The sequence below is a fragment of the Aethina tumida genome, chromosome 4 (genome assembly GCF_024364675.1).
Source record: "Aethina tumida isolate Nest 87 chromosome 4, icAetTumi1.1, whole genome shotgun sequence".
Taxonomy (NCBI): Eukaryota; Metazoa; Arthropoda; class Insecta; order Coleoptera; family Nitidulidae; genus Aethina; species Aethina tumida.
Window position 1 is genome coordinate 15714606 of NC_065438.1, and position 12646 is coordinate 15727251.

Consider the following 12646-nt stretch of genomic DNA (forward strand, 5'->3'; position numbering starts at 1 on the left):
TATATAATAATTTTCATTCAAAAATGTTTGACTAAGAGAATGAATTTTAATTAAATTAAAAAGAATTTATAATTTTTTTCAAAATAAAGATTTTAAAATAATTATTAGATAACTTACTGATTAATAGAATAATTTTAAAAATTGAAAAGAAAAAAAAAATAATATAATAAATATCTTTTAAGAAAAATTATAGTTTAAATGATAAAAAAATAATTCATTCTAAAAATAATATATCTTAAATGAATATACACATTTACATGAATAAATAATAAATATGTTTTACTAAACTGGATCATTTTTCCACAGTACATAAATAAATTTATATTTTTAGATTTAACATCTGAATAAACATAACGTTTTTATAAATAAATAAAATATTTATGTAATTTATATGTTACACGAAAATTTCATTGTTAACCACGTTTTTATCTGTGTATAAGCAAATAATGAAGTACCTGACGTGTAAATTTACCTAAAACACATAAATCCACCACACGAGAATATGACTACTAAAAACTCGAAAAAACAATAAATTCAACCGTACAAAACTTGTATGAAATATTATATTACAACCGACGTATAAAATTTCACGCAATTTCCACCGTAACAACGCACGTGGATTATTACAACAAAATGAACAATTACACGGGAGTACGGCGTGGAATTTCGTAAATTTATAACAGTCATCATCGTCCGATGGAGCCATTCCATTATAAAGATAATCCCGCCGTGCGATATAAATCGCCAATTTGGTGAACTTCAAAAACTCTCGATCTCGATAAAGATACAAATCCCGCGGCAACTTTCCGACCTCGGCGGCCTTCCCGAAAACGGTGGGCGTTTACATGCAAATTCTGTTTGCTCGTTCGAAGTTTGCTCACCCAAGACGAGATCCTGTCGCCGAAGAGTTTAATTGAACGGCGCTGCGAAACAAAAAATATGTGCTGAAACGTTGATACGTGTTAGGGAATGTGCAGACGAAATGTTCGCCGGTCAGTCGGTTAAAAGCGGGCATAAATTGCATTGATAAAGTCCTCGTAATTACGCGTGCGAATGCCTCGCATGCATATTTCCTCGAATTAATAAGACAGTAATTCCGCCTATTCACCGTAAAATCGGCGTTTTACTGTCCGGTCGGTGTTCCGCGAAAGCTTCGCCCGTGGGATCGCATTTCGATGGGACGTTGCGTTTAAAAGAAATCACTGATATCTACTCGGGGTGTTCTATGGCCTACTCTGCGATTTTAATTCGCACGTTTGATCTACGCGGTGTCATTGGGTCGACGATTATCGCTTAACCTAAAAATATTCTACATTCAAAACAAGCAATTCTGATAAATATCTGTTTAAAATCTATAATTGATTATAATAAATAGTAAGTTTTATATATATGTGTAATTTATTAAATAATATTCATTACAGGAAAATGATTTTGGTTTTAAATATTGAAAACAACTAATGAAATATCACTTTTTTGTCCACTGTAGTGCACTGAACATATTTTAGCATTTATCTGCAGTCAATCTTAAGAAACAACATTTAAAGATATACAATAGATGGATATAAACAATAGATAGGTGTTATTATTAATCAGATTCAGAGTGGTTTACTACAATAAACAACAGTTATCGATTACTAAGGAAGATTTACATTTACATGAAGATTGAGGCCCAATTTTTAGTTAGTGAGGTTGTTTTGATGCCAGTAAAAAGTGGAAGCAAAATTAAAGGTTTTTCATTGAATACTAATTGTCATCGACAACCAAATATTGTAATCTGAGGATTTAGAATTAATTACATTAATAGATTGAAAGCTATTTTAATAAATAATACATACTTTTCTAAAAAACATTAAAAACAAAAGTATTTCTGGAAATATATTTATGCCTTCTTCTATCTTGCATATCATTTGTTTGAACCTAGTATTAAATATTTTCTAAGAGCAAGTGATATTTTTGTGTTTTTTCTTTAATATTCTATATATCTAAAGAATCTAAAGAATTTAAAGGATATAAAAAAAAATCTAAAGAATATAAAGAATCCAAAGAATCTAAAAAATTAAAAGGATCTACAGAATCTAAACAATTTAAGGAATCAAAATGATCTAAAGAATCTATAGAATCTAAATAATCTAAAGAAACTAAAGAATCTAAGGAGTCTAAAGAATCAAAAAAATTTAAATAATCTAACGAATCTTAAAATCTAAAAGACCTAAAGTGTCTAAAAAATCTACAGAATCTTAAGAAACAAAAGAATCTAAAGAATCTAATGAATCTAAAGAATTTAAAGAATCTAAAGAAACTAAAGAATTCAAAATATCTAAAGAATCTAAAAAATCTAAAGAATCTAAAAAATATTAATAATCTAAATATTTTAATAATAAATAATTTTTTTAATATTATCTAATTGATAAACTGTAATACTGTTCACTAGATTTAACTGACTACTTATAATAATCAATCTCAATAAAACACCTTTAATTAATTTGAATGACAAAGAAATAAGATAAATTATTAAAATATTCATTATTTCCACTTTGAATAATTACTTTTGAACAGTAATACTAAATTTTTAAATATATAGAAATTAATTTATATAACTAAAAACATTACATTAAACAACGAACTAGGTAAGATATCTTCAGGGTAAAGTGTTTACTTACTTATTATAGAGTCTAGTTACATATTTTATGTTTCACTATTTAAATAAATTAAGGTTTTGACATCATCACGGTAATATAATACTTCAGGTTCGTTCTAAAAATTGAATAATTTTAACAATTCATAAGTATAATTTTAACTAATATTAATGGAATATTTGAATTTTGAAAAGAATCGAATTATAATTAAAAAAGTAATTAAATATAAATTTTAATTTAATTAATTAATTAATGATTTTCTCAAATTATTTTCTGTAAATTTAAATTTTTAAATGATGTTTTAGTAATTTTCTAATATTTTATATCTGAACTTGTATGAATATTTAATTACTTTGTTTTTTTCAGTCAATTATTTTATTTTCAACATAATTAACTTCAAAGTTTTCTTATATTTATATAAATTTTAATAATAATAATTTTATTTAATTAACCATCTAAAATAATTTTCTTTAAAATTTTCTTATATTAATATATCAATTTTATTTTTAATTTTTCCAATAATTTTCATCAAATTCATTTCTTCAAAATTTTCTAGCAACTGAATTCTATTGAAAAATTAACTATTATTTTAACTAATATCCATACATACATTTTTCACTTTCTGTGACGTCTTTGTCACTTTTACTTTGTATTACATTTCTCATATATTTATATCTATAAGTATAATTTTAAATTGTGTATATACACTTCCTGTGACGTCTTTGCCGAATATTTGGTATGTGCCCATTTCCCGAACAATTTACGGGGCATGTGGGAGTTTTGCCGGGATGAAGTTTTTTAGTTAAACGAATTTTTTCGGCCGCTGAACAGGTGAATTTTATCGCCGTTTGGTGATAATGCGGTCGCAGAGGTGAATAAATTGATACGAGGACAAAATAAGATTGGTTTTACAGTTTTCCATTATGGTTTTACGGCTGTGACAAATTCGAACGGTGTTTAATTGAGGGGTACTGCCGTTTGTCGTTTATCGCTGATAATACGTCTAAACACGGTGCATACTTCGGCATTAATTCCTCCCAGTACCTTCGCCTCACCGGACAAGCAACCACCAAGATTATTAATGGGAATAATTAATTACAAATTAATAGTCCGGCATTATGAATAAATTCATAAGTTAAGCCCGCATTAAATTTCAGATAGATGCAAAATATATTCATGAATTCGCTTGAAATATCTACGGATTTACTCGCGGAGGCACTCGTGGCATTTAATGTAAATAATACGTCGGAAAATTATAATCATGCGAAATTATAGGGCGTAACTTCAATTCCCAATTCCCAAATGAGTCTGCCTTTCGCCCACCCCCGCAAAAACGACCACACATCATAACCCCAAACCGTCAATTATTGAGCAATTGACCTTTACCTACGAAAAAAGGGGAAAATCGATGCTAATGGTGTTGGATTAGGGGGCTTTTATTCGGCACACAAACACATTATCCCGGTCAGTCGGCGACCAGCCCGCGACCTTTATTACCAGATTGGTTCGTGACCCCCGTTTTCCCTCGAACTGACCTATAAAACTCGGGGAGCGCCTCCGGAATATTGACATGGTATCGCGTACGAATTAATTAAGTTAGTTAGTGCGACCGGATTACGTACGTTTGATCTGTTCCATTTCGGCCGACGTTCGGGAATCACACGGTGCATTAGCGAAATGCAATGTCTAATGGCTGCCGCTCGACCGGGCTAATGGACAATATAGGAATGATTGGTCTACTACGGATTTATTGGAGTTTCGTGTAGGCTGTGGCTCTATGAAATAATCGGATCGATGGTTTATTGGTTTTATTAACACGTGAATGTGTTTTACGGCTTCAAATGCATTTATAGCATATTTGTACAAGTAGAACAACTATTTTTTATGTTGCTAATGTAGAATATTTTTCTCTTGAAAGATATAAAGACGATGGATGATTTTAGAAAAAATTGTCCTAATGACAAAACGTCACAAGATATTTAATTTCCTTCAAAATATATTTTCTTATTTAATTAATTAGTTTAATATTTATTTATTAACGCAAGGAATCTTAAATATATAAAAATTATTATTTACGTATAGTTTAAACTAAAAAACAAACATTAATAAAATATTTTTAACAAAAAGATTAATTTTCTTCATAAAAATTTGACTGAATAGAACGGACTTTATGTAATTATTTAATTTTTTTATAATGCACAAGTTTATTGTATGTATGTATGAACATTTATAATTATTTACATAAGTAAATGTTTCATTGTACAGAAAGGATTTACTCAACACAAAATATTAGGAGTGAAATGCGTAAATAGAGGTAAATAAATATTGATAACTGAAGACAATATCACTTGGATGATTGTATTTAAAAAACATTGGCAAAATTATGAGACGCCATAAAATATTTGATTATCCTTACTAAAAATAAATATTAAAAAATATTAAATATTTATATGTTTACACATAGATATTTATTGATTCGGAATAAAAATCGTAAATATAAATGTTTATGTATATCCTTAAAGTCAGATATCTAATAATAAAGATGTTTAATATTTGTAACCTGTTTGTTCAAATAAATTTAATTGAAATCTGGTAATAAAATAATAGAAATAGATATGCCGCAATACATACTTCTTAAAATTAAGCTTTTAAAAATAATTATTTTCTTCTTAAAATGTAATAAAATTAATGGTACATTTTTCAAAATATTTAAATACAATAATTTAACTTTATTCTAAAAATTTAAATTTATTTATTTATTTTATTTGTTTATTTTATTGTTATTTATTATTTTGTTTCATTTTTAACTTTAATATTGAAAATATTTTAGCTCAAATAAATTTATTTGGTAAATTTAACTTTACTCTAAAATTTATTTTTTTATTTGATTGAATTTTATTTATTTTATTTTTATTTTCAATTATGTTGTTAATATTGGAAATATTTTTGATCAAATAAATTAATAGTAAAATAATGTAAAAAGTAATAAAATATTTATAAAAAATAAGAAACGTTGTTATTATGTTTATTAATTTTTATTGTTTTGTGTTGTATTTTTTATTTTTAATTATATCTATAATATTGAAAATATTTATTTATTTATTTTATTTAAAAGAAATTGTAAGAAAATTATTTTTTTTATTTAATTGGTTGAATTTATTTATTTTATTTTTTATTTATTACTTTTAATTATGTTGTTAATAATGGAAACATTTTAGTTAAAATAAATTTATTTGGAACGTCGTAGTAAAATAAAGGAAGAAGTAATAAAATAAATGGTATATTTAACTAAATTTTTAATGTATATAAGAAAATTTAACGTTATTCTAAAATTTAAATAATGTTTTTTTATTTAAATGATTAAATTTTATTTATTTATTTTATTTTTTATTATTATTCATTTTTTTTTATTTTTAACTGTCATTAATATTGGAAATATTTTACTACAAATAAATTTATTTGGAACTTTGTACTAAAATAAAGGAAAAATAGTAAAATGAATGATATTTAACAAAATTTAACTTTCTTAAAGTTTAAATTATTTTTTTTATTAGATTGATTGAATTTTATTTATGTAAAGTTCTAAATTTTAAATTAATTTTTTATTTAACTGATTGAATTTTATTTTTTTATTTTACTCTCTATTTTTATTTATTTTTAACTATGTCTTTTATATTGGGAACATTTTAGTTAAAATAAATTTTTTTGGATCTTGGTAGTTAAATAATTAAAAATGTAATAAAATAAATGGTTTATTTAAAAGAAATTGTAAGAAAATTTAGCTTCATTCTAAAATTTAAATTATTTTTTTTATTAATTGGTTGAATTTATTTATTATATTTTTTATTATTACCTTTTTATTAATAATTACGTATCTAATACTGGAAATATTTAACTTCATATAAATTTATTTAGTGCTTGGTAGTAAAATAAAGGAAGAAGTACTAAAATAAATGATTTATTTAACTAAATATTTAATAAGGAACTTTATTCTAAAATTTAAATTATTTTTTGTATTTATTTTATTTTTAACTGTCATTAATTTGGAAATATTCTACTTCAAATAAATTTATTTTGAACTTGGTAGTAAAATAAAGCAAAAACTATTAAAATTAATGGTATTTAACAAAATTTAACTTTCTTATAAAGTTTAAATTATTTTTTTATTAAATTGATTGAAATTAATTAATATATTTTATTTTTCATTATTATTTATATAAATAAAATATAAAAAATTGGAGAAGAGATTATGATTAACATTAAAAAAACATCTTAATCTGTATTTTATAAATAAAAATTAAAAAAAAAAGAAACAAAAATAACAAAACAACTTATTTATTGAATAACCATTTTATTTTAATTAAGAAAAATGGTGAAAAAATAAATAAATATGTTTATTTGTTTTCAATAAATAAATTTGTTTCGTGGAATATGAAAATTTAGAAGTGGATTAGCTATTTTTATTTTAAATATTGACGATAAATATGACGATTGATATTTTTACATCATACTAATAATAACTAAAAATAACAAGTTACAAACGATTCTCACAATATTTATAGATACAGCGTTAAAAAATAAAAATTAATGAATAAATTAAAACCACACCACGACGTTAGAACGTTTCTAATAAAGCTGGATCCAATTACGGACGCATCCAATCCATCAGCTTGTATTCCTCCATGCACCAGCCATTAATTTGTTAGTCAATAAATGCACTATTTGTTAGTCGCTCCTAATCTAATTATTTCTCGTGTTAGTTGTTCATCCGAACCACGTGCTCGGCTGTCACAAATCGCTTACCAGAACTACTTCAACTTTGTTGTTGTTTACGGTCGGTTCGTATGTGACTTCGACTTTTTCGACGTGCACTATGTGCCGATTGTCGGCCTGCTGCTTCGAGGGCCGGGGGCTGGGCACGGGACCCCGCGGCGCCCCGTTGGCCGGCTCGATCTGGGAATATATGCCGGAATCGTCGGTCTGGATTTGGTTGTCCTTTACGGACGGCGATGGGGTTTTGCGCTGGCCCGTGTGAAATATTTGCCAGCTCGTGTCCGTGTATCTTTGTGCGGCTTCCTAGAAAAATTTACGGGGTTACTTCCTGACTTTTCGTTTACACCTTACACCTAGGTTGTTAGTTTTGGTTGGGGGGTTGATGGTTTGCGTGTTAAACAGAAACCTTGAACCTAATGGAGATCATCAAATAATGATGATGATGATGATGGAGGTTAGGAACACCTAAAAAACGCGTTGTACCCATTAGTTAATTGACCCTCATTAGACTCGACAATTATCAAATTGGGACGATCAATTAAATTATTGCTAGGCTGAGTTCGTGCCTCCTATCGTTCCCAACTTTTCCCGTTTATCTCGGTTGATTCTTGGACGTTTTTCGTTTGTAACGGTCTAATTGGAAATCTATGTTTGGCTGAAAATTTATACGGTCGCCACCCGAATGAAGTTGAAATTAGCTCGTGCTAAAAAAGATTTACGAGACGACGACTGGGGATATTTGTTAAGTAATTTATTTCACTGTTGGGTAGAAAGCTCATTATGCATATAATCTCGAGTAATTGTGTCCATTTAAGGCCCTGTTGGCAATCCCATGTGACAAATAAATCTTGCCATTATCTCAATATGTGCAGAATGTTTGTTGTGAAACGCATTGTGAATAATATAAACAAATCCAACAGGTGTGCAGTTAAAAAATTACTTGATGTCTGCTTTGGACAGGAATATATGCATAAATCATTTATTCATGTGCACTTTTATTTAAAATGGAAAAAAACAACAACCATGATTAATATTATGGCAATAAATTTCCTTTGTTAATACGTACTGTTTAAGTTTTAACAATGAGGTAATTGTTAAACTTGGTGTTTACGTATCAGTAGACACTGTTAGCCTGAAGCTTTAAAAGTTTTGATAAAATATAACGAGTTTTTAAATTTTCTTTAATGGTTCTTTCGCAAGTCTCTGCAGTTTTCTATTCTTTTTTATTTATTTTTATTTTTAACTTTATATTCCAAATATTTTAGATTAAAAAAATTCATTTGGCACTTCGTGATAAAATGATGGGAAAAGTAATAAAATATTTAATATAAATAAGAAAGTTTAACTACATTTTAAAATTTATATCATTATTTTTATTTGATTGATTGATTTTATTTGTTTATTTTATTCTAGATTAGATTATTATTTGGAAATATTTGGGTCGAAATAAATTTATTTATACAAATATGGTAATAAAATAATGGAAAAAGTAATAAAAAATGTTTTTTTTAACAAAATATTCATTGTAAATAAGGAAAATAAAAATTTGAATTTTATTTATTATTATTATTTTATTTATATTATATTAATATTTTAGTTCAAATAAATTTATTTAATAGTAATGTAGTAAAATGAAAAAAAGTGTAATAATGAAAATAAAATAAATGATTTATTTAACATTTTAACATTTTTTTCAATTAATTTATTGAATTTTATTTATTATTGTTATTTATTATTAATAAAAATTAATATTTTATTTATTTATTTAATTAATTGAACTATATATTTTTTTATTGTTTATTTTTTTTTATTTTTAATTATGTCGTTAATATTAGAAATATTTTAATTCAAATAAATTTATTTGGAACTTGGTAGTAAAATAAAGAAAGAAGTAATAAAATAAATGATTTATTTAACAATATATTTAAGGTAAATAAGAAAATTAACCACATTCTAAAATTTAAATTATTTTTTTATTTATTTATTTAATTAATTGAATTATATATTTTTACTGCTTATTTTTTATTTTTAATTATGTCGTTAATATAAGAAATATTTTAATTCAAATAAATTTATTTGGTACTTGGAAGTAAAATAAAGGAATAAGTAATAAAATAAATGATTTATTTAATGTAAATAAGAAAATTTAGAAGACATTCAAAAATTTAAATTATTTTTTTATTTATTTATTTAATTGGTCGAATTATATATTTTTTTATTATTCATTTTTTTATTTTTAATTATGTCGTTAATATTTAATTCAAATAAATTTATTTGGAACTTGGTAGTAAAATAAAGGAAGAAGTAATGAAATAAATGATTTATTTAACAATATATTTAATGCAAATAAGAAAATTTAACTATATTCTAAAATTTAAATTATTTTTTTATTTATTTATTTAATTGATTGAATTATATATATTTTTTATTATTTATTTTTTTATATTTAAATATGTCGTTAATGTTAGAAATAGTTTAATTCGATTAAATTTATTTGGAACTTGGTAGTAAAATAAAGGAAGAAGTAATAAAATAAATGATTTATTTAAAAGTATATTTAATGTAAATAAGAAAATTTAACTATATTCTAAAATTTAAATTATTTTTTTCTTTATTTATTTAATTGAAATATATATATTTTTTTATATTGTTTATTATATATTATTAATTATATCCTTAATATTAGAAATATTTTAATTCAAATAAATTTATTTGAAACTTGGTAGTCAAATAAAAGATCAAGTAATAAAATAAATGATTTATTTAAAAATATATTTTATTATTTATAATTATGTTTTTAATATTAGAAATATTTTAGTTAAAATAAATTTATTTAGAAATTCATTCTAAAATTTAAATTATTTTTTTAATTTAATTTGATTTTATTCATTTAATTTATTTTTTGTTATTATTAGTACCAAGTTCTTGTTGCAATGATGGAAAAAGTATTAAAATAAATGATTTATTTAACAAAATATTTAATGTAAATAGGAAAATTTTATTTATTTATTTATTTATTTATTTGTATCTATATTAAATTTTGAAAATATTTTATTTAAAATAAATTTATTTAGATCTTGGATCTTCATTATAAAATTATTAATTTTATTTATTTTATTTTTTATTATTATTTATTATTTTTTAATTATATATATATATATATATATATATATATATATATATATATATATATATATATATATATTTATATATATATATATATATATATTTATATATATATATACATATGAAAATTTAACTTTAAATAAATTATAATACATATTATATAATATAATATAATAAATAGAAAGACGTTTACTTAATATAGAAAATTAGAGAAGAGGACAAAAAATATGTATTTTTGTTTATAATTAAAAATGTGTCCCTGCAGTTTTCTGCAGTATATATTTATGGCGTGGAATAAATCCGGCAAGTTTTCATAAAGCCATAAAAGCTGTCTAGTTTACATTGTCAAGTGATCTAAACAAGATACCCAGTTTTTGACATTAATCCAACAGTTAACATGCAAAAATCCAATATTGTAACTCCCAGTCGCATAAATCTTCAGCACTTTTTCGTTTCTTATCATCTCCAACACAAAAGAATCCAGGTAAATATACTGTTACATTTCTCGTTACATTATTTATTGTTGTACTGTCCTAGTACCGGCATATGAGATATCATTCTCGGAATGATTGATGCACACTAGGATATAATGTTACTATTTCAGCTTTGAACTTGATGAATTACTTCGACGATTGTGCCCCGTAATGGCCTCTTTATTTATGTATCGATCCCGCAAAAAAACAACCGAACCAGATCAAAAAGTAAGACGACATTAATCACTGGTCCTTTGGCAAAGAGCTCAACATCTAAAAACGGCCATAAGCTCACGAGTTTGCGGGAATGTTGCGAATTAGCAATTTCACGTTTTTATAAGCGCTTTAAAAAATAATGAATTCTGCATTCTAATCAAGTAGAAAATGGTTTTGTCGGCAAAAACATAGTTGCATTGTGTACGCAAAACATGTCAATTGAACACATGTAAGTCCTCGAGAACGTGACATAAATATAACTTGTGTAACAACGCAGTCCGACCATATGAAAGAACGATATCGCAGATCCGATGATGACCCGATAAAGTTCGGACGAGTTGGGACTTTTAATCGTCCAAAAACAGTTATAGTTACTTTTAAATCTATTGCAGATCAACAATAACGAGGTGGACTGTCGAAAAAAGTGGCACATAAAGGTGGGGTGATATATTTGGATGGCCCACGATGTGATTTTTATGCCCCCCTTTATTACACCGATCGGATAATCCGAAGAGGTCTGTTAAGCCTAATTGGATGGAAGCACGGCACTGAAACCTTAACGGATTAATTCGGTGATAACAATCATTTTTTATGATGGCCGAAAGTACGAAATCGATTGATTACATCTAAATTATTGTGCATTTTTAATTTTTTTAAATATTTTGTTTCTTTATAAGAAAACCATACAATATTTTCGAGTTTTAAAATTTGAAATTTATACTTATTTAAAAAATTAGGTCTTTATTATTATTACAATTTTGGTTTTTTTTGGAACATTCACTATTTATATTAATTATTTTTTGGAGAAATTTGAAAAATTTGAAATTTTTAATTACTTTTTGAAATTCATAATTATTTAATAATTTAATGCACCTTTATTTATTTCTTTTTTTTTTAATTATTCATATTTTTTAATTTTTTTAACATTAAAATTATTTAATATTTATATTTTTATTATTATTCAAAAAATGATATTCTGGAATTTTTTAACATTAAAATTTACTGATAATATTTTAAATTTTGTTTTAAATTAATATTTAATTTAAGTGTTTTTATGTTTTAAATATACTGATATTTTTTTCAAATTTATAATAAAAAAATTAATGATATTAATTATAAAAATGTCAGTCACTAATTATTTAAAAAAAAATTAAAATTTACTTTAATAATCATTATTATATAATACTCAATTTTTTTTTTTGGAAAATTTTTCCTAATTTAAAATTATATAAAATTCTTGTGTATTTTTAATTTTTTTAAATAATTTGTTTCTTATATTATTAAAATTAAGTCACAATATATTTTTTTTTCTTTTTAAAAAATTTTATATATTTTAATATATATTAATTAATATATTTTTTTGTGATTTAATAAAAAATTTTAAATCAAATACTTTATTTGAAAATTTTTCATATATTTTCA

General features: G+C 23.9%; 1 protein-coding gene across 8 annotated transcripts in view; it reads right to left on the reverse strand.

Annotated features, from left to right (window-relative positions):
- LOC109604404 (tensin-1) overlaps positions 1 to 12646 on the reverse strand; it is a 293281-nt gene that overhangs the window by 65347 nt on the left and 215288 nt on the right. For 6 of the 8 annotated variants that reach the window (XM_049965846.1, XM_049965847.1, XM_049965848.1 and 3 more), the window contains one exon: positions 7440 to 7712. The exons of the other annotated variants lie outside the window; for them this stretch is intronic. In XM_049965846.1, coding sequence (XP_049821803.1) covers positions 7440 to 7712 — 273 coding nt within the window. The remainder of the gene's footprint in view (positions 1 to 7439; positions 7713 to 12646) is intronic. 8 annotated transcript variants of the gene reach the window in all.